Source organism: Carassius gibelio, chromosome B3, assembly GCF_023724105.1.
Source record: "Carassius gibelio isolate Cgi1373 ecotype wild population from Czech Republic chromosome B3, carGib1.2-hapl.c, whole genome shotgun sequence".
Lineage (NCBI taxonomy): Eukaryota > Metazoa > Chordata > Actinopteri > Cypriniformes > Cyprinidae > Carassius > Carassius gibelio.
Window position 1 is genome coordinate 5,709,629 of NC_068398.1, and position 23,868 is coordinate 5,733,496.

Below are 23,868 nucleotides of genomic sequence, written 5' to 3' on the forward strand. Positions count from 1 at the left end.
ATGAAATGAACAGTCTTAACACAAAGTTTAGCGGTTCATTTTGCCCCTGCTAGTAGATATCGATATTACTGCCATGAGGAAAAGTATCTTTCTCTCTGTTAGGTTGTTAGGATAATGCCACATCCACAAAGGAAAGCAAATCTCTCAAATTTGTCTCTTTTAAAACTTTAGAAGAGATCTCAGCATCACGTACTACACTCAGATTTTTCTCTTGAGTTAAAGACTCTCACATGTGTCCCGTTTAAGCCTCCAGGGAAGGCCAGGGGTGTCAAACTGAGTTCCTGGAGGACAGCACCCTCCTGTTTACATACTATGTAGGCTAGTTTTCAGGACTGAAGTCCTCAAGGTTAACCAGACGCTAAATTTAAACCTAGAAACAGGTGCAGATTGTAATGTCATTTCACTTCGAAGCCTGACAGAAATGACATGAAATATCACGATGCAAACTGGACATATTCACAGCACAAAATGTCACCATTGGCCATCAATTCCTTGAACGGCAATGCAAAGACAAGCTTACGCTCAAGCCATAGAGCAAAATACATGTGCACCACCTCGGATTAAAAAAAACACCTTTCTATGTTGCTGGAGTCCATCATTTCAGAACGCTGTGTGACAATGAAAAGGAGTGCAAACATCAAACATGTCTACTGCGTGTTTAGGAAGAAAAACAATGGAAAAGAAGTGCAGTGGAAAAAATGAGTTTCCTATGAATGGCTGATATATAAAAATAAATAAAAAAAAGCTGCAAAATGATGGCATTATTGAGCAAGGAAACAACAGCATGCCTGACGATCTGACATTTAAGCAGTTGACCAATCACAACACGTGATTTAGCCGACCATTCAGAGCGCATTGCGCATTTTATAAGAAGACGCTAATAGAAACTGGAACAAAAGAGTTTTTTCATTTCCTTTATTCATTTAACTGTGTTATTGACATAGCATGGCATTATTCAAGTCAGGTAAAACTGGAAAAACAAAAAAGGAAAAAAAATGTTTTTAGACAACAAACAATAGTACACAACATCTATTATTAAATAGGTTCTATGTATTTTATCGTCAATCTGTAGTCTACATGTTGGCACGTAAAAAAATATACATATGTACGCTTGTCCAGGAGCACTAGCCTATATACAGAATAAATAAGGAATATAGGAATATGCAAACAATAAGTTACAAATAATTGAATAGATATACCCCCTGTTTCCCAGACAAGGCTTAGACCTAGTCCCAGACTAAAAAGAATGTCAGGGATGTTTTAACTGAAAGAAACTTGCACTGATGATCTTAAAATATGCCAGTTCCGTTGTCTTGTCTCAAGATGCACATCAGTAGTGTTTTTATAAGGCACATTTATTATTAGTTAATTAATGAAAAGGTGTGTGAAATTATTTAAATATACAACCATGTTACATTTTAGCTCCTAAATATGCAAGCCCTGATAATACAATGCAATGAAATGCAAGCACAGTTAATGCAATGCATTTTCCCCCAATGAGTGCGCTTCAACATGCAGTTTTTTAAATCCATGTGTCGTAATTGTTCTTCTCTAGATGGCGCTGTGTCGCGGTGAGAGAGTGAACAGAGGAGAGGTGTGTGCAGGACACACGGCTTCAGTTCTGAGCGTCTCAGGTGTTTACGCCTGCCAAACAAACACAGGGGCGGAAATAACTGGGATTACTGGGATTTTTGTGGGCTACCGGTGGAAAGAGGCAGAACAAGACGGCTCTCTGTGACACCATCAGCTGAAGTGTGTGTGTGTGTGTGTGTGTGTGTGTGTGTGTGTGTGTGTGTGTGTGTGTGCGTGTGTGTGTGTGTGTGTGTGTGTGTGACGCAGTAAATCTATGCAACGAGGGAGTGTGCGGTCGGTCACTACTGCAGGTGTGACAGATAAATAAAGAAAGTTCAAAATAGCGGTGATTCTGGTCACTATGACTTTTGACCAGTGGCATTCCAGCATCATGACAACACACACACACACACACACTACTAACGATTCAGAAGTGTTCACGTGCACTAAAATATCAAAAGTATAATAAAACGTCCTTAAACTAGTTTTGTTCTGTTCAATTATTACAAGAGTATAAACAATATTATTTAAAACTGTACATTTGTTTGTTTGTATATATATATATATATATATATATATTTTTTTTTTTGCAACTCGTCTACAAACAAATGTACAGTACAGAAAATAATTGTCTGTATTTTTTTTTTCTTTATTATAAAATCACCAGGAACACAAAGATTGCACCTCTAATAACATTGGAGATTATTTTTATTTTATTTTGCTTAATCTCGGACCTTCTTATTTGTCAATGACCCCTGAATGGAGTCGTGATAATAATCATCACACCCTCACAGGTCACGTGACTGTCTCTGCAGAAACTGTTTCCGGCGGTGTCAGGTGTGTGTTTGGGGAGTCAACACAGCACTTCCTGTTCTGGGTTAAAAATAACCCAGAGACTAAAATTCCTCTCTCGCTCTCTCTTTATCTTGGTTCCTCTCTGCCGAAGTGAGCAGGACGTTCCAGCAGAGTGTTACACAACCTCCAAAATAAAGGCTCCTCAGTGGTCCTGTATGGTCAGGAGAGCCCTCTTCATGTTAACAACAATATCTGGCTTCGTAGGGATCTTGAGCTGTGATCTGGATGTGTGATAAACCTCAAACCTCTTGCTATTTCACCTCTGACTCACCAGTTTTGGTTCTTTAAAGCTCCAGCACACCGATTTTTTTTTCTAATTAATAAACATCTCTAAACAAATAATTTAATATATATAAACATCTATTGAAACATTAAATAAGGAGAATTAATTTCAGTAGCTATTATTTAAGTTTTATTCTACACAAGTTTTAGAGAGAAAAAATAATGTTATATGCATTTAGGAACAAGTAATTACAATAAATACATTTATAAGACTTTATTAAGTACAGATGGGCATTTTAAGTACTGAATATAAAACTGTATAAATATTAATATGTATTCACATAATATCTACTTCAAGTAATTGTAAGTAATAATTACTTTGTACAGAGAAATAATAATGGTGCTGAGTGAATTTGTGTTTATATGACTGACACTAAACTACCTGTGTGGGAACCTTTCAGAAACGTTCTTTCCTTCTGTCTCTCTGTGTTTGTACCCTTGCTCAGTCTTTCCTCGGGTTCTTACACTCAGCCTCTGGCCTCCATCTCTCACTGTTTTTCCACAGACGTGTTTTTGATCTGGTCCTCACACTCCTCCACCCACACCTTTTTCACATCACTCCATCCATCTCCTCCATGTGCAGCGTGTTTGTCATGCTGAGCTTTTCCACTCCTGAGGAAATGACTGAAAACATGACCTGACCTGAGAAACATTGAGAGTACATTCATATCTGAACACATTTGGCTTTACATTTACTTTTATTTGACCTGTCTCTCTCTCTTTATGTCTGTGCGTGTGTGTGTGTGTGTGTGTGTGTGTGTGAGAGAGAGAAAGACTTGTTGAGTTCATCTGATCTATCTCTCCATCAGTCTTTTAGTGCAGGAAATCTCTGCCTGTTTTTTGTGGCCGCAGCTCTCTTAATGCTGCAAACATCACACAGCTGAGTATATTTATCTAGCCTTGCACAAAGCACACAGCGGACAGAGTTATGCGTGTGAAAAAGACTTTAAAGCATCCATAATATTTTTATTAAAACATAAGTCAATAAATAGCAGACAGCAGGTCCTCTCTGGAATGAAGTCGTTTTTATGAATGACTGCATTCATCGCTGACCACGCCCCGAATTCTCAGAACCCTGCCTCGACGGACATGCCACGCCCCTTTCGAATCCTAGTCGCAGAACCGCGCTCTGATTGGCCGAGGGGCGGGGCTTCGTATAAAATTACAGTTCACCGTATAAAGACTCACCGCGGTATGAAAACAAGTGTTAGAAACGTCAGTGCATGAATCAGCGGCAACTTACATTATCGTGCTGGAATAAACGCGACTTTCTGGATTATTAATGCTTGTCTGTGAGAGCTGAAGTGCTTTATTCAGGTTAAAGTTTCAATAAATCATCTTCCGTTGACATTGAAGGCTCTATTAAGAAGATGAGGGATTTAATGTGTCTGTTTGTATTGATCATCTGCACGACGGTAAGTCACAATAGTTTTATATAAACAGTGTAAACAGCAGGAGTTCATTAAGAATCATGATACGATGCACATAGAAGCATAAGTTATCAGTCCCTTAAAATAATTGTATTATAGTATTAATATTAATAGTATGTGTGTCTACATATTTATATATATATGTATATGATCTGCACACCTGAGAGAGTTTGACCATCCTCGTGGCTTTTGGTGTTCAGAAATAGATGAGCACAGGCTCAAAATAACCAAAGCACAACAGTCCAGCCCTCCATCCGGCTCCATGAACCCCGTCGGCCAGGATCGGTCGGGGAGGGTCCGAGTTATGCTTTGATCTCAGAGCTCAGATCCACATTTGGGTCCAGGGTGACTCAAGAGCTCATCTCCTCTGAGTATAAGATGCTTCAGATTCTCACAGGGCTTGGCTGGCTATTTCACACAGTGATGGAGATGCAGGGAAACAGGTGCAGCGCTATCGGAAATGATCCAGTGGAATCAGACTTTAATGGAAAACCATTTGGAATGACGAAACTACTTTCACAATGAGAAATTACATTGTGAGGTGAAAATGAATTGGGCTCATCCCATTAGCACAAAAACATTATAGTTTCTTCCCTGTTGAAAAAAAACCAGCATATGCTGGTTAGGTAGGGTATGTTTTGAAGAATGGCTGTTGCTTTGAGCTGGTTTAAAGGGATACTTCACCCAAAAATGAAAATTCTGTCATTAATTATTCACCCTCACATCGTTCCCATAAGGCCTTCATTCATATTCGCAACACAAATTAAGATATTTGTGATTTATTCAACAATTCGTCTCCTCGATGTCACCCACTCCTGATAATGTTCCTGATCTCCTTGCTAAGTTTCTGGATGTTGATGGTGTTAGAGACATTGTTGTCTTTGGGAGGATTAGAGTGCTCTCAGAATTGAATTTTTTTTTTTATATCTTAATCTTAATATGTGTTCTGAAGATGAACGGAGGTCTTACAGGTTTGGATCGACATGAGCACTGTTAAAAAATTACTGTAAATTTTACAGTAAAATACTGGCAGCAGGGTTGCCAGCCAGGTACTGTAAATTTTACAGTAGTCGTACTGTAATTTAATTTACAGATTTTTCCTGTATTCTCAATTACAGTAAAATTCTGTAAATTAAATTACAGTAAGACTACTGTAAAATTTACAGTAACTGGCTGGCAACCCTGCTGCCAGTATTTTACTGTAAAATTTACAGTAATTTTTTTATATTTTGTATACTGCATTTTTACAAAAAAATATATTATATACTGCATTTTTAATACATTGTATATGGCATTTAACAATTATTTAAATAGCAAATGCACACTTTCAAGTAGTTTACTGTGCAAAGCAATTCTTTGAAAAAAAGCATATGTGTATTTGCTATATTTAAAGTATGTAAAATGATAGCATACAATATATTTTCCCTATTGCTGACTTAACTTTAACTGCATAAAGTGTTATATAATGCATAACTTAATTCACCAAAAAAAATAAAAAAATAACATTTTTAAAATCTAAGAAAAAACAGGTCAAAATGTTATAAATCACTTTCAAATTTACATTAAAAAATGACATAAAAAGTATATTATTTTGAACTCATTTTTATTTATTTTAAAATTATTTCATTTTTTTTTAAATGGATATGAAATTTTGGCATGATTTCTTTTTTATTACTTGGAACATAATGGCCATCATGGACCTTGACACAAAGAAATATTCAAACTGCGTTATAACCGAAACATGACCAACATGGTCATATTAAAACAGTTCACCCAAAAGTGAAAATTCTGTCATTTCTCACCCTCATGTCATTCCACACCCTTAAAACCTTTGTTCATCTTCACAACACACATTAAGATATTTTTTATAAAACCTGATGGCCCAGTGATGCCTACATTGCTAGCAAGATCATTTCCCTTTCCAATGCCCAGAAAGGTACTAAAAACATATTTAAAACAGTTTATGTGACTACAGTGGTTCAACCTTAGTGTAATGAAGCAATGAAAATACTTTTTGTGTGCCAAAAAACTAAATAATGACTATTCAACAGTATCTCGTGATGGATGACACTGCTTCATGAAGCTTCAAAGCTTTATTAATCTTTCAGTTCAAATCAGAGCATATCAAACTGCCAAAGTCACATGATTTCAGTAAATGAGGCTTCGTTACGTCATAAGTGTTTTGAAATTTCAATGGTTCGTGTGACTTTTGCAGTTTGATACACGTTCTGAGCAAATGATTTGAAACAAAAGATTCGTAAAGCTTCTAAGCTTCATGAAGCAGTGTTTTGAGATCGCCCATCACTAGATATAGTTGAATAAAATCGTTGTTTTGGGAGATGGGGGTGGGGGGGTTGGCAAAAAAAGTATTCTCGTCGCTTTATAATATTTAGGTTGAACAACTGTAGTCACATGAATTGTTTTAAATGTTTTAGAGGCTTTCTGGGCATTGAAAAAAAGAAATGATCTTGCTAGAAATGCACGCTTCACTGAGCCACATCTTAATGTGTGTTGTGAGGATGAACGAAGATCTTACGGGTGTGAAACGACATAAGTAATTATTGACTTAATTTTCATTTTTGGGTGAACTAATCCTTTAAAAACCACAAAGACAATTTCAGATAGCTATCATAATTAAGGAATAGACCAATATTGCCAAACAAGTCATACAAAAAAAAGTGATGCATGACTGACCGGAAGGAGCCGCGCACTTGCAGAAGTCATACAAACTTTCCATCAAACAGATAAAAATCAACCAAATAACAATTATGCTCCAGATGAAGTTCCATCCCAGGATTCAAAGTGTGACTAGAAATATTGAAAAGAGTAAAGAGGACAATACATTAGATATATTACAAAACATAATAATACTTTCAGAAACAAATAGGGGGAGGACAGATACAGTCAGAGACAGATACAGGGATGAGAGGTACAGTCAGAGAGAGACAGAGGGATGAGAGGTACAGTCAAAGGCAGATAGAGAACAATAAAAGGAAGACGCAATCTTGGTGTGTGTGTATCCTTACATTTCAGAAATTCCATTGGAATTTGCACAGAAGAGTGGCAACATGTGGGTTGACTGCCACACATTTTCTTCTGTATCACTTGTCCTGTTTTTATTTCGATGGCACTTTTCCCTTGGCTTTGGGTCCTCTCTCTGGATTTATGCCCACAAAGCACCTAAAGGGTCATGAAACAGACAATATGTAATTAAGAGCAGTTTTAGGACCTCCAAGAAAGTTGGAGATGTCCACTAATAAAAAAAAAAAAAACATATTTAACTCAATAGCTTGCTGGTGTTAAATAGGGAGACAAATATATTCTCTTCTCGAGTTAAGACACATTGTTTTAAAGGCATCAACAGAAATAACACTGATAACATAACATTATTAAAAGGAATGTTCTGATATAACTTATCTATAAAATGCTGGTTCTGAAGTTGTTAGAATTCAACCATTACCTTTGAATGAACTCCAAGGTACACACTGCTTCCTCCTGATACTCAAGATTAAACTAGTAATAAGCAGCAAACAGAGTGGCAAGGCCGGACAGGAAACTGGGCTGAGTGCCCTCACACACCACCTCGCCTTCAATACTCAGCATCCAGTGCCCACTTGTCAAAGTGTCTCCTAAAACAATCAATATCACAATAGTAATTAATACCTATACCATTTTTTTTTTTTTTTTGTATTTCAGATTTTTACATTTACATTACATACTATATTTAGTAGGGGTGGGATAAAAATGTGATTCTTAAATGTATCGCAATGCATAAGCAGACGATTCTGAACTGATTCACAAATGTCAAAAATAAATTTTCTAAACGTTAATTAATGTAATGTTGACGGAAAGTAAAAGGCGGATCTCTGAAACGCGGAAGTGCATGCCCAGACAGTCTGTGACATGCACATATTTCTTTTACTGTCTATGGTGTGTATCCACTGGCGCAGAGCAAGCGTTTTGAGACCTATAACGTTACTTGAGCGTTTTCAGTCCATTTAATGGAAGTTGAGCTTCCATAGTTGCATATGGTTTGTGGTGGATCGATTATGCAGCAAAATGCCTCCTAATGTGAAACAGACTGCAAGCACTTTGTTTTTTTCTTCCTGAACCTTCTGGTTGTTCGTTCATTTGAAATGACTCGAAAAAAGATTCGTTCATTTTGCTGAACGAGACTCAAAAGTCCGATTCGGTAAAATGATCCGAACTTCCCATCACTGTGTCCAAATTCAGGGTCTACATCCTTCGGAGGACGCATTTGAAGGATGTTACGTCACAGCGCCGCGACGAAGGCTGTCCAAATTCGTAGGATCCTTCAAATGCGGCCCACAAATGCGTCCTCCTTTTCCCCGAATTCGAAGGATGGGTGTGGTGGATCCTTTTGCGTCCTACCTATCCCATAATTCTTTTCGGCAGGACGAAGCGAGCGGTAGCGGAGTGGGGGAGGAGTATTATTTTCGATGTTTTTTAAAAACTGGCTTTTCAAAAATATATATTTTCAGTGGTTTTCTAGTTAGGCATTTTGTTTTAGCGTTAAGCATTTTTTTTTACATGTGTACGTGTATATGTAAAAAAAAACAAAAAAAAAAAAAACGTTTACTTTTGTAAACTAGCTTCTTCCTTACTGCCTGTGTGAATATCCCCTTACACACAGCTTATTTGTTAGTGATTGAAGCTGTTTTTAACGCTTCTAAGGACGAAAGAGCAGACAGAAGTGTTTATAAAGCTCCGGGGAGAGAACGATGAGCTCTTCACCGGCGTCTTGCTTGGCGCTGTCACGGTTGCTAGGCGACAGGATATGAGCAACGGTTAAGGGAGGGAACTGAAAGAAGGGTAGGCTGTCCAAATTCACAAACACCGACTTCCGGTTTTTGCGGTCGTCGGAGGACCCATCCTCCTTCAACCGAGTAGGAAGGATCCTAAGGAGGATGCAGACTCTGAATTTGGACACAGCTTACAACTGATGATAAGATTCAAGTCATAGACGCAATAAAACAACTCGTTTGTTTATTGGTCAGTGTCGCGCATGATCAGTTCATTTGTTCAAGTGTCACCGCACTGATAAGGAGCATTTGTGCACCCTGTGCCAAAATACACACAAGATTTGCCGGCCGACATAAATATAGACACATATCTATAAATAGCATATTTAATAATTTCAAGGAAAACGTATTTGGTCGCCCTAAGGTAATAAATTAGGCTAACTATACAAAGCAGACTTTATATCAAACAGATTTGTTAAAGTTTTCACATTAACGTTACCTGAAGTTAGCAAATGCTCAAAAAAAATCTACATCTCACTGGTTACGTTAACCTCTTAGAAAAGCACCACTGAGAATTTATATGACACACACATCCTCCGTGAGCGGCCCTGACTGACCGCGAGGCTTTAGAAACGCGTTTTATTTCGGCGCCCGTGTTAACAGATGACTGCATGTGCAAAGTTGTTTTACATCATAAAATAATCACGACGAAGTGTGCTGATAAACACTAAGTTACAGTGAATATAAACTATTAGCACTGAAACATGTCATTCATAACGAAGGATTCCAGAGATTTTCTGTCCATGGCTGCTATAGCGCCGGGGGATGTGTGAAATCCTACCGCGACCGCGCTACTGAAACCCCGCGCAATTCTGCCTCGCGCCCCGCGGACGGATGATGCTTGAATCTGGGGTTACCAATATAATCCGCGAATGTAGATGCATTCATATACTATAAACTACCAAACAAGAAATATAAAAAACTGAAGTCACTTTCAGTTGTGAATCACTCCTCTTGTCTTTAACGTTAATCTCCTCGACCGTTGACGATGCGGCTCCGAAGATTTGAAATTTACAGCAAAATTCTGTAAATTTGAGTCAGACCTACACGTGACCCCAGAATGCATTGCAGTTTACAGCAATATGCTGTATTATTAAAAAACAGTCCGCGGCTGTAAAATAATGCTGTAATTTTTACAGCAATTCATTACAGTGAGGGTGAGTGATTAATGACAGAATTTTAATTTTTGGGGGGTTAACTATAATTTTAAGCTGGTCTTAAGCAACTAGATCCTACTCAGGACCAACTTAAGCCAGCTCAAACCAGCAGCTATGCTTCAACACATACCTAACCAGCATAGGATGGGTTTCTCTTCTTCTTTTTTGGAATGTTCAGAGAACATTCAAAAGTAACATTCTCAGAATGATTGCAGATTGTAAAATGGAATGTTCTGTTAACATTTTAAAAAAAAATGTTCTCAAAACGATGTATCAAAACTTGTTCTAAGATTGTTTTTTAACATTCCTTTTAAGTATAATACACACACACACACACACACACACACACACATTATGGGCAGTAGTTTTGAATATTCTCTGAAATGTTAGATGAACATCCAGTTAAAATGTTTTTGAGAAACTTTCCATGAACACTGTATAATTTTGTGCTAAAGGATTCAAAACATTATTAAAGACCAGATAACATTGAAGGAACATTCTATTAACAAATGAAAATCTTTCCATTCATAATAAATAATGTCCTTTGTTTTAATGTAAATAAAGGAACTCAGGTTTGAACAACTCGAGTGTGAGTAAATGATAACGGATTATTAATATTATTATTATTGGGTGAAGTATCCCTTTAAATATTCAGAAATGATCATTTTATTTCTGAAGAGTGTTTTTGTCTGGCAACAGTAAGCTGCCCCAAGCTCAAACTGAAGCGTCTCTGTCATCTGACAGGTCCGAGCGCGGTGTCCTAAGGTGTGTAAGTGTCCGGCGGAGCGGCCCGTGTGCCCGCCAGGCGTCAGTGCGGTGCCCGATGGCTGCGGCTGCTGTAAGGTGTGTGCCGCCCAGCTGAACGACGACTGCCATGAGAACAAACCCTGTGACCATCACAAGGGCCTGGAGTGTAACTATGGCAACGATGTGGCCAGCATCCATGGGATCTGCCGGGGTGAGTGAACAGAAAAAAAATTGTATTGATTTAAATTAATTTGCAAGAGTGTGTGTGTGTATATATGTATTTGCATATATTACAATACATGCTAACACATATAAAATTAATAAAATATATATTTTTACATATTTAAATACATCTTAATATATGCTTTATATCAGGACCTTTTTATATTGCAATTAAATTTAGCCTATAAATCACAATATGCTTAAGAAAATAAAAATGTTTATGTTAGATTTTTGGTTTTATGAATTATTGCATATATCAAAATAAATGTATAATGATTTTGCATTAGCGTCTTTGTCACAATATTTGATAGTGATGATGCAAATCGATTTAATTTGATAAAAAGAAACATTTCATTATTTTAAATAAATTTTCATTACCATAAATATATAATAATATATTATAATGCAAATTAATTTAAATGTGTAAGTTTTGTAGTTTTGACAAACTAAAGGCTACGAGAAACTTACAACCTTTGACCTTTGATGTCCCACCCAAACGTACTGTTTCAATAGGATATATTGTAAAAAAAACAAAAAAAAAAACAATAACAAAACCTAATGAACCCACTCTATTCTATTTTTATAGTCAAAATGTATTATATTTATTGAAAATGTACAAAATCTTCCCAAACCTTCCAACAATTATAATAAATAATAAATTGAATGACAAGCTGCTGAATAATGTAATTCTATATTATGTTACACATGGGATTGGTGTAGTTTGGTCACCCTTGGCACATTGATTTCCTCACATACAGAGGATATTTTGTGCATTGGGCTAGTTTCTATATTAAGTCAGTTATTTGAGTTGGACTAAAGGGGGGTTTCAGGGGGCATCTCAAACACCCAAAGACTATCTGACGCTCAACGACATTGTAAACAAGTCAAAATTCCACACTGCTCTAAACATAGAGCCTCTCTCATAAAAGCACCAGATACAGTGTCAATCTGTGTTTAACCCCTTATGGTCACTCTGTGCAGCTCATCTTCTGGATAATAATTCAATGCTGATTATTTCAAGACGTCAAAATTAATGCCAATTTATCTAAAGAATGTTCAGATATTTTTACTGGAAAACAACACAAAATACTGACTGAGACCTGAGCTAACAAATATATGTTTCAAGAGCGATTTTTTTATTTTTATAATCTTTTAAATAGTGCTGTCAAAATTAGTGTGTTAATGCAAAAAACTGCATTTATTTAGATGCATCAAACACGATTGCAGAAATGCTGTCAGGCTATATGTCAGTAAAAATGAATATCCCGGTCTGTTATACTCTGCTCATAGAGCGTGCTCTTTAAATGCACACAAATACTGCGGTAGCCTGTATCATTTCATATTAAAGCACAAATGAGCATGCGTCTCAGATCCACATCACATTCAGCAGCGGCAGCTCTTAAAGTAATAGCAGTCAAATAACCTCATAACCCAGCTGCTGTGATGTCTGTCCTACTGCTGAGAGGCACAGGTAAATATGAGATTTATTATAATGGCTTTATGTGAAGATTGTTTTAAGTTTACTTAAATTAGAAGTCGTTACTTTTTCAAGTCTAATAAAGGATGTTGAATAGCTATAGTCAATGGTTAAATGAGGAAAAAATAACAATTTCTAGAAACATCAGTAGTGATACTCGCCTTCAGTCATAAAAAGATGCCATTAAATAAATATCAAAAATATACCATCTTTATGTTGTTTGACTGAATGCGAAATTATTGCAATAAATTATTGAAAGTATATTTAAGAACGTTAATGTTAGGTGGGATTAATTGAAATTAATCATGATTAATTTCAGACAAAAATGTGCGATTAATTAGTAATTTGTCTAACCGACTGACAGCACTAGTTTTAAAAAACATTATGGATTTTTAAATGTTTTAAGTGTTCAAAGAACATTCTAAAAGGAAACATTTAAAAAAACGTTAGCAAAATATCCAACTAAAATGTTTCCAAAAAACATTCCTTTTATGTGTAAATAATGTTTTTGAACGAATATTCCATCAACGTTACTGGAATAACCTTGAGGAATGTTCTTAGAACACTCACTGTCAACAGGGACAATTTCTTTTTACACTAACAAAAACACTATAATTACCTAAACTTTAACTAAAATGAATTTTTTTAATTTAATTTTAACATCAGTTTCCTTTGGTTGACTCCTTCTCCTGTCTTTTCTTTGTCTTTTCAGCCAAACTGGAAGGCCGCTCCTGCGAATACAATGGGCGCATGTATCAGAATGGAGAAAACTTCCGCGCGGGCTGCAAACACCAATGCACCTGTATTGATGGGGCGGTGGGCTGCGTGCCCCTTTGTCCCTCTGATATTCCTCTGGAAACAGCATCCTGTCCCTCACCTCGACTGGTCAAGATCCCTGGCCAGTGCTGCCTCAGCGTGGACTGTCACGGCGAGTCCTCCGTCCTACCGCCAGTGTTTAGACGGCCGCAGCCGCCTCCGTATCTGTTCCCTGACCTGCACACCTACAAGAAACCCCGACCAAAGCCGTACCCCTACAAGCCCAAAGACTCCCTGAGCAATGAACTCATAGAGGTGGAGAAAAAGTGGGACAAACCGCGGAGTCGAAAGCATTTGCCAGGTGAGGGCGCTGTTCTGTGTGTCCACACAAAGTTTCGTAACTAGGACTATTTGTCAAAAATATTTAAGAATTTTCAACCTGGCGTTATCCAATTTTCAGATTTATCTTCTGGAAATGAGTGCAGATTTAGGTAGCAGTAGTGCCTTGCTGGCTTATTTATACGCTCTCATTTTCAGAAAACTTACAAAACAATTGAAGAGTTGAAGTACCTTCTGAAATTTTCCTCTAAATTGACCGTTTTTATCAGGCTTCTATGTGTAGCTTCGGTAATTTCACTTTAATGGCAATAAATAGGTTCTTTTAATTGCCATTAAAGTGAAATAACTGAACAAAAACATAGTAGCCTGTGATTAATCAACTAGGGAAGTGTGATTATATCTATTAGTGACATTTTCCCCTAATATATCTGTGGAGTCTTGCCTGAACTTCATAGGATTTGACATGGCGCCAAACATGGAGTTTAATGAAATATTTTAAGTTAAACTAAATTAAAATGACATTTAAAAAGCCTATAAATTAAATATGCTTAATATGATTTTATTTTAAGTTAAAAACGGGGTGTTTTTCATGTTTTTAGTTTGTTAACTATAATAACCTTGGCTCAGGCTGTGATTGCTATCATCAATGACGTCTGTTAGTTTACATAAATCAACAATTAAAAATAGTGCAGCAGACTGCAAGAATGTGTGCTGTGTGAACGCCTCCTTTGGTTGCCTTTGGGTTTCGGTTCAATTGACAATCAGTCCCAATGTGAGCTGTGGCAGTTCCTCCTGCATGCGCTTCTGTGTGGGTGCCTGTGTTTAGGAGCCTGCCGCTTCTTTTCCACAAGATCCTTGTGAACCAGCCCCACACACGGTGCCTCTGTCAGGCAGCTGTTTCCCTACACGCCGTAATCACTTTTTCTGTGCGTCAGTGTTCCCAGTTGGCTGAATGGTGCCTGTGTACTAACTTACCCCATCTCTCTCGCTCTTCCTAGCATGGAAGAAAGCCGGACGGCAATGTGTTGTGCAGACGACAAGCTGGACACCTTGTTCACGCAGCTGCGGGATGGGCGTTTCATCTCGGGTCACCAATGAGAACACGCAGTGCAAGCTGCTGAAGGAAACCAGACTCTGCAACATTCGTCCCTGTAGTTCAGTGGCTGTGCCTATAAAGGTAAACACACCAAGATTATCTGCAGAATCACCACAGGATCTGTTGAAAAGACCAGTTTGTGTCTACTTAAACAGCTTGAGAAACGTTCCCTTGCTTCACCAAAACAGACCAGCTTCTAAACTGCATGTTTATGATGGTGCACCAGCACCAAACTGGTACGAACCAATATGAAAACATTCATTAAATTAAATCCATAAATCTAAACCATGCAATCATCATTTGACCTTTGGCTCTTTCTAGACCAGTTTCATAATGGAAATGTTGCTCTAGGCTTGTTTTCCAATGCACAAGTAAAATGTCTGTTTTTAACATTATTTAAAGCCTTGCTTATATTGTAGTTAAAGTGATCCCCATTTATGTGTTTCTGAAAACAACTAAAATGCTGTAATAGTTGGCGATGTCAATTTGTAAAGAACCATCTTTTGCTAATTTGTTCAATAACTTGCACTTTGAAACTCATTTTCAAAAGTTCACATTCTCTGGCCACCAAAACACTACTGTCATTGAATGGCCAAACACATGGATTCCCATTATTAGTTGAAAATGCTGTCGCGTAAACAGCCCCTTAGCCTACTGAAGTTATCATGCACACTTCTTTTCCATTGCAGATGTGAGTGTAACCTGTCTTTAATATTGGTTTAACAGAAGGGGAGGAAGTGTTCTCGTACGCAGAAGTCCCCCGAGCCTCTGCGTCTGCACTACGCCGGCTGCCGCAGCACACGCCTCTATCGGCCCAACTACTGCGGGACGTGTCTGGACGGGCGATGCTGCTCGCCCCGCCGCACACGGACGGTCCCCGTGCTCTTCACCTGCCCCGATGGAGAGCTCTTCGAGAGGGCCGTCATGTTTGTGCAGTCCTGCAAGTGCAACGATGAATGTGGCCACCTGAACGAAGCGGTGCTCCCGCCCCAACGTTGGCTGTATGGCGACATGCACAAGTTTGTTGATTAACATCTCATTTATCCAAAGACCCGACCCCATGTCTTTCCCCAACCAATAGAGTAGCGGTTTCAAAGTGTAACCCTGAGTAAACGCTAGGCTGAGGCCTTATTATAATGCAAATCCATGAGGAAAAAGGGCAATTTTGGGTTTCCAATCCCTTGTGCCATGACCCTTAGAGTAGATGTGCTTACCGCAAGGACCCAAGATGGGGTGAATCCCAGTTGTGAATATATACAATGGATGTTCTGATTGACTAGTCCTTACCAAGAACAGTGATGCATTCTGGGGCACCTGCACAATCTAAGTAAGAAAACAAACTGCCTCAGCAGGACACTGATTAGATGCTTAAATGTGGTGGCACAGACTCCCAGCTTCACAAGGGCTGGTCTTTACTTCTTTTGTAGTGATTGCTTTGCCTTGATGTTCAAAGAACAGCCGGAAAATATGAGGACAACTCACCAGGAAGTCGTTTTAAGCTACCCAGGGTTGTCTCAGCTGCTTGTGGACTCAGTGCTGAGCTTGATGGCTTCGTGAGCCCATGTCTCCGTCAACTCACTGAGGGATATTTGCCAAGTGCCGCAGCTCCCTGGCGTCAAAACGTCGGCTCCTCAGCTCCCAGCTAATTACAATCCTCGTCTTTGGGGGCAGAAGGAAACCCAGTAACCCTTTGGTTTACAATAAAAATATGTTTAAAACACCAGCATCTGATGTCAACATGTAATTTTAAAGTAATGGGTGGGATGGTTCTTTCAAACGCTGGTCTGTAATCTACCAAGTGATGGCAGAGCCTCGTGCAAACGGCACTGGTGTCTGTGTGTTTTATAATGCAGCAGTCTCTATTTCTGCCTGGCACTGGTGCATGAACTGACGGAGGTCGCGTCGCACCATCTGCCCTGAAGAATGAGAGTTTGAACAACAAGAAACCCAACACTTTGAAAGGGAGAAGCCATGTTGTGACTGAATAATTATGCTATTTTTAGTTACATTTCGTTTGAATTCCCAATCTAAAAACAAAAAAAATTCAACATTTTAGGTGCCATGTTCTTGATAAAAGCATTTTTATTTATTTTTGTTGGTGGGGTGAGAAATTACGTTGTGGAAAGGTGTTGACTGAATAAACTGCCAATTACATGCTGCATGCAAACTTGATGGAAAATTAGCAGCTTTCTGTTGTTTCGTGTTACGCAAACTTTACTTTGGGTTTATAGTTTATATAGTAAGATTTTTTTATTACATTTTGTCATGCATGGCACTTTGTTAAGTAACACAGGAAATTAAATACTCCAGTAGCTTCTAGGCATTTAATTCCTGTCTGGCGCGAAAAGAGCGGCGATCTTCTGGTCCCAAATGTGTGTCTGTGGGGTTTTCTTCATCTGTTTTATAGGACGGCAGGTGAACATTGTAAGACTTTGAAGCATTATTACTGCCATCAATATGATTTAATCATAGCTGATATTTGTAAGCGTTTATTAGTAACATTTTTGTACAACCATATAAACAAGTCTCGAGTGGATTATATCAGGAAATGCCAATGAGCAGCCAACATGTGACACTTCGAGACAGTGGAAAATATTTACTTGGATTCGGGTCTGGTCTGAAATTATCTTGTATTACAAGTTCATCTCATTTGTTTTACCTCTTCAGACAGAGGACAACCACTCACCATCCATGAAATAAACTGGTTTGTAAAAACGGCTCAATGCAGGGGTTATCATTTGTTTTGTTTTTTAAAGGTATATGATGCTGGTAAAAATAACATTTTGTCTATTTGATGTAAATCAATACGTTTATGCAGTTCAAAAAACATTTTCTATATGATGTACATTACTGTTTCTCCTCTATATCCTGCCTTTCAGAAACGCATGCATTTTTACAAAACTCATCGTTCTGAAAAAGCGAGGTGTGCTCTGATTGGCCAGCTATCCAATGCACTGTGTTGTGCCAATTTCTGTACCCATGCCAGCTTATGCACCCTCTTCCATTTCCTAATCCCAACCCCATATCTAAATCGTGTTTTACTTTTTGCGCCCCCGACTTATACTGTCTTTTACGCATTGCGTATCACGCGTATACAAATAAAAATATATAGCCATGTTTGCATTTGTGATGGGAGAAACAACAAGTCTCTTCTAAACTGAATTGTATGCTTCGTAAACTGTTGGTTCAGGAAACGGTCCTCAATCTCAATAAAATGCGCAGCACACATCTGAATATTTTAGATTTTTTTTCTACAACAGTGCTGAAAGAATAGATTTGAGAATTTAGTCTTTGCAACTTTACAGATCTTCTTCATGCACCAAAAGCTTGCAACACTCCAAAGAGAAAGGTTCCATTTGTTTAAATGCTATAAAACCAAGTATTTATATATTATCAAATAGGTAACATTTCTAACAGGACTTGGGTTCAATTGCAAAGCTATCATTTAACGTGAAACTAGTTAAAATAAAAACTTGCATACGGTCACCATAATGATGGTGAATACATGTATTAATAGTTACATTCTTCACAGATCAATTCAATAGCAGTCCAGTTATTGCCTGGAAATTAATTTCATGAATTACAAAGACAACTTATTTTTGAACTAAAGTAAGTTGTTAAAAAAAAAAAAAGTTTTTGGTTTGGCATTTCAGTAATTTTCAATCACAAACGTCTCACAATGCGTTAACCTCAAACAGGTTATGACTCTGGCCTAAGTATCTGGCAAGATTTCAGAGCAAACCATTACACTAAAAGCATCTGAAAAACCATTACAAAACCACTTTCATACAGTGAGACTTCCCAGAAGACAAGTCACAGCCAGTAAAGGTGTATATAAAAAGATTTAATTTCATTAAAACCCAGAACAAAACATAATTTTAGAACAAAATCGTTAAACAACTCGCCCGGTCATCAAAGAAAAGCAGTAAAAACAACAGTGGGTTTGAGGTAAAGTGGAGGCTTTTAAAACGGATGTTCTGCGCCCTGCCATGATCCAAACAGCTGCGATTCTGGAAACATCAAGACCTTCATCTGGACTGTTCAACTGCACACAGAAAAAGACAAACGTCATATAAAACAACACTTCTTTCAACCGGTCACTACGGGTTTAAAACATTTGGCAAGAAACCAATGGGGAAACAAACCCAACATTTGAAACTGGGAAGAACAATACATCAACTAATAATATCCAATTAACTAGCATCACTTCAATGACCACATTAGCATCCACCAACACTGCTGTTAATAATTCATCACACTCATCAGGTCACATTAAATTTGGAAGCAGATTACCACAGTTTGACTTCATGCTCAAAACGCTTAACGGGTGTAAGATGAGACCCAAGACTCACTGTAAGTGGAAATGTCGATCTCCTCTGGTAACTCAGACACGTTGACCTCGAATCGGTCCTGCACATCGTTCAGGATCTTGGCGTCCGTCTCGTCTGACACAAATGTGACGGCCAAACCCTTGGTGCCGAAGCGACCCGCACGAGCCACCTGAGAACGGGACGAGACCGTGTGAGACGTGCCACTTCAGAGACCTGAAACACTCGTGGAGACTGCATGGATGCGTACCCTGTGGAGATACGTGTCAGAGTCCTCCGGCATGTCGTAGTTGAAGACGATGTTGACCCTCTCGATATCCATTCCTCGCCCGAACAGGTTTGTGGCCACTAGGATCCTCCTCTGGAAGTCTTTGAACTGCTGATACCGAGACAACCTGCAAGCATTGTTTTAACATAAGGATAATTAGATTATTCCACCCCCAAACAAACCCTCACAGAAACAATGAACAACTCATTTTAACACCATGTCCTCACTAGTCAACAGTCATGACAAACCATTGCACAACCGGACATTCAAAGCCTAAGTACACACACACACACACCTCTCTTCCTGTGCCATTCCTCTGTGGATGGCGATGGCGGGGAAGTTCTGCTCCACCAGTAACTGTGAAAGCGCCACACAACGCTGAACAGACTTCACGAATATCACCACCTGCAGGACAACAGCAGAATTACCCTCAAGAACATGAAGCATGCATAATATGAGCTAAAGTATTTTTTACTAACTATATTCTACAGGCAAAATCAGTGGCAGAGAAAGACGAACAAATGCATGGATTTGGAAAATCATGCAGTGACAAATCTATAAACAGGGTCAGGTTTGCATGTGTCCCTCATTTGCAAGTGGCTTGGGAAACACAAATGAGTGTTCAGTGCTGAACTCACCTGGTTGAACTCCAGCACGTCGAGCAGGTCAAAGAGTTTGCGGTTCTTCTCGCTGTCCTTCAGTTTGCAGTAGTACTGCTGCAGACCATGAAGAGTCAGCTTGGTCTCATCGTCCACAAACACCTCCATCGGCTGAAAGCAGGCAGCACACATCAGACAGGATCCTCTATATGCTTTAGATTAAAAGGTCATTGCACACTTGAATCTGAAATTTTCGCAAGTGTACGAATAAATACGACCTCACTTTGTGCGAATCTCATTTACACAGCCTTAGCACCTTTCATAGAAAATTAAGATGGGGCCACATTTTCTGCATTTTTCACACCCACACCCAAAATTTATTTATAGGCGTTTTGACAATTCAGAGCCGCCCTATAAGTAAACGCCAAAATCCAGAATGCCGTCTGACAAGTTGATCCACTTCGTCTCGCAGCACAAAGCAATGGAAAGGTCCTTGCACACAGAAATCAGTGGTCTTTGTAATATGTGGCTCCAGTATTGCTAGTAAAGCTTTAAACTAATCCACAGACACATCCTGAACTAAACTCCTCCCTCTCTACGCAACCTCATGATTATATTGACCAAACGTTCCCCTTTCCCCTTTTTAAGAGGAGTGGAAAACAAAATCATCCTCACCATTTAAAGACTCAATTTTGGATTGTCCCAAATGGCTTAATACGAGTCCAACAACTTCCTTATGTCACACAGTACCCAAAGATTTTTCAATAAACAAATGTTCTTTTAAACTGCCATGTTTCACACCATTTTTTTAAGATAAACAGACAGATGTTACTCACGTCCTGCATGAACTTGCGGCAGACGGGCCGAATCTCTTTGCTGAGGGTGGCGCTGAACATCATGCACTGCTTCTCGTGAGGGGTCAGTCTGAAGATGTCCTGCACGTCACGTCTCATATCTAACAGAGAGACATCATTTTAATCACCGCAGACTCCGCTCAACACAGCTCTCAGCTGATTTTGGTCAGACACTCACCCAGCTGCTCCAGCATCTTGTCACACTCGTCCAGAACGAAGTGCTTGACGTTCTTCAGGTTGAGGGTTTTGTTTCGGACCAGGGCGAGGATTCGTCCCGGCGTGCCGACCACGATGTGAGGGCAGCTCTTCTTCAGGACATCCTCGTCCTTCTTTATGGACATGCCACCGAAGAACACGGCCACCTTCACCGTGGGCATGTACTTGGAGAAGCGCTCGTACTCCTTACTGATCTGAAACGCCAGCTCGCGTGTGTGACACATGACCAGCACCGACACCTGAATCACAGGAACACACACTCAACCTCATCTCACACAAGCTGAAGGTTCACACGTTACAGATAAAAATCACAGCTCGTTAAACCACCAGCATAAGTGTCTTAATTATGATTAAGAGTCACCAAATTTTAAAATAAGACTTAAGGTTAATATTTAAAAAAGTCCTTTTCATATAACCTGACCTTTAACGAACAGAGAACCATGAACACGCAGGAAAAAGAGGGTTACTTTTAGTAGATGAAAAAAAAAAAAAAGGGTTATTCTAAACCGATTTAATTATTTTAATCTTCGGTCAATTCCTAACTAATACTGCACAACCGTTGTAATGGTTTCATCACAAACTAAAACTGATGTACTAACCTGTCCTTCGACCGGCTCGATCTGCTGCAGGGTAGCGAGCACAAACACGGCGGTCTTTCCCATACCAGACTTGGCCTGACACAGGATATCCATGCCGAGGATGGCCTGCGGGATGCACTCGTGCTGCACTAAACACACACACAGGAAGTTCACTTAAGATGCTAATCAACCGTTACATTGAGGACCAGCATCTCCGAGTCTCTTACCTTCAGATGGATGCTCAAATCCACAGTCCACGATGGCCCTCAGCAGCTCCGGCTTCAGCAGGAAGTCCCTGAAGCCCGAGCTGTGGATGGACACGTATGAGCCCTTCACCTCCTTCTTGCCCACCGGAGCGGCACTTTCTGGGGCTCCTTGAGGCTCATCATCCTCTTCATAATCCAGCAGCTCGTTGTCGACATCATTCTCAGCCATTCTGGAGACAAAAGGAGTGGGAGAGCAATTAAATCACACATTCAGACGACTCGCACGTTCATGGTTTCAATGGAGGGACCACCACTGAGAAAGTGGACCAAGCCTGGAGAAGGTTAGAAAGTCTAAGTTTGACGTTGAAGCTTGAAATTAAATACACAAATACAGAAACCAGCCTTACCCACGGACACACACTTTTGAAATTCACAAATGTACAAGAATTTGATATTTTACAAAAAGGTACGAGGTGAAAATGCAATAATACTCTACACTGAACATGCAAAATGACAACTACAAGGTTCTCAAAGTCTAAAATAAAAACAAATGTTTAAGAAATGTAGTGAACAAATGTTTGGTCACAAAAAAAAAAAAAAAAAAAAAAAAACTCAATCCTGACCACTGAATATCAAAAGTTTAATACGGCTATATTAGATATATTAGAAAGAGTCCTGTTCAAATAGTTTTTCTCTGTGCATTGATAAAAAAAAAAAAAAAAAAAACACATTTACCATGATTTACTGAAAACAGCAACTAAAGTGTCACAGTGTAATACACTTGTCAGGCATTATTTACAAGGATCATTTTATTACATTAAAAGACCAAGTAGTTTTACCCCAAATACTTTATTGCAATTTTACAATTCTAAACTTTGCAACTATATTTTCGACATTTAGTAAACTTACTTATTTTATATTTTTCAATACGTACAGGTCATAAGAATGTGGTTTCAATTTTTAGAAAAATATACGTGTTTTACTGAATAAAAACGGAAAATTTAATCCACATTTTGATTTTATTCTCCCAAAACATATTTGAAACCTTAAACGTAGACTTGAATCGCATTAATTGTGCTTTCTATACATATACAATCACTTTTGTAAATTTTTATTTGATGTGGGCGTTTACATTTGAGCCACGTGCAAATACAAAAAGTCAAAGCAGTCCAGAAAACACCTGGTAATACCACGGTAACATTACTTGTGTTACTAGACAGCGTTCAGTGAAACTGGAACTGGTTTATTTGGGCCTCAACCACCAGCATCCTGAAGAGGTGCTCAAGTCAACGTAACGAACGTCTAAATACGTTCATGCGAGATTCTGAGCTGCAGATAAACGGGATCCCGATACGGTGTTGATCAGCAACAGAGACATTAGTTTAGTTGTAACGTTATAAGCCATAACTTAAAAGCGCAGCGGACAATAGACCCGCCGCTAGCTTTTGTTATACACGAGAAAAGGGCCAAAAAACAAACAAACGGAAATTCCACACTGTCATATATTTCATGCGGTTTACCAGCCCCGACAACGCGATATCGTTAAAAACAAAACAAACAAAAACAATAGCGTCACATACAACGTTAACTTAACCGAAAATAAACGCGCTCACACGCGCGCACTGTTCGGTTAGCACGCGCAGCTAACGCGATCAATGACACAACGCTTCGATCATACATTAAACTTCTCTGTTGGATAAACTCACAACGTTATATACATTAAGAAGAAATATATCCATATCTAAACAGTAACTAAATTACAGTTACCTTTAAGTGACGGTGCGCGAGGAAAATGATCACACGAACGCAGCTGTTGTCTCAAATCGAACGCACCAGGCCGCGGTTTATACTACCGCCCGGAAATCCAGCCTCCTGAAGAACGCGCGCTCTCATTGGCAGAACACACGTGGTTGTTGGTTTAACACACGTTCTCATTGGCTCAAGAACGTGTCAATCTAAATGTAAACTTATCGTGATTGGATGTTGGTACTGGCACTTGGGGGTGTTGAAGTCGCGCTCGCGTTGGGCGCAATTGAGCTTGGCGGGACTTTTGTAAGTGACAG

General features: G+C 38.9%; 3 protein-coding genes and 1 long non-coding RNA gene across 6 annotated transcripts in view; 2 read left to right on the forward strand and 2 right to left on the reverse strand.

The window, feature by feature from the left end:
• The window catches only part of rangap1a (RAN GTPase activating protein 1a), a 321,818-nt gene that overhangs the window by 92,468 nt on the left and 205,482 nt on the right, over positions 1-23,868 (forward strand). The gene's annotated exons all lie outside the window — the stretch shown is intronic.
• si:ch211-106h11.3 (CCN family member 1) lies at positions 3,922-17,479 on the forward strand. Its single transcript, XM_052551209.1, has 5 exons — positions 3,922-4,124; positions 10,864-11,077; positions 13,278-13,682; positions 14,659-14,837; positions 15,483-17,479. Exons 1-5 carry the CDS (start codon positions 4,080-4,082, stop codon positions 15,786-15,788), a joined length of 1,149 nt encoding a protein of 382 aa, XP_052407169.1. The 5' UTR covers positions 3,922-4,079; the 3' UTR covers positions 15,789-17,479.
• Positions 5,726-8,367, reverse strand: LOC127952624 (uncharacterized). Of its 2 annotated transcripts, none has more exons than XR_008152986.1 (4): positions 8,119-8,367; positions 7,600-7,768; positions 7,166-7,319; positions 5,726-6,947 (listed from the first exon to the last, which is right to left on the reverse strand). It is a non-coding gene; the product is annotated as an uncharacterized LOC127952624 (long non-coding RNA). The 2 variants fall into 2 exon arrangements; XR_008152985.1 differs by having other exon boundaries at positions 7,859-8,367.
• LOC127952567 (ATP-dependent RNA helicase DDX39A) lies at positions 18,580-23,725 on the reverse strand. The gene is made up of 10 exons (XM_052551191.1): positions 23,573-23,725; positions 21,827-22,035; positions 21,621-21,748; positions 20,984-21,260; positions 20,788-20,906; positions 19,991-20,122; positions 19,648-19,757; positions 19,335-19,479; positions 19,109-19,256; positions 18,580-18,801 (listed from the first exon to the last, which is right to left on the reverse strand). The coding sequence occupies exons 2-10, from the start codon at positions 22,032-22,034 to the stop codon at positions 18,785-18,787; spliced, it is 1,284 nt and encodes a 427-aa protein (XP_052407151.1). The 5' UTR covers position 22,035; positions 23,573-23,725; the 3' UTR covers positions 18,580-18,784.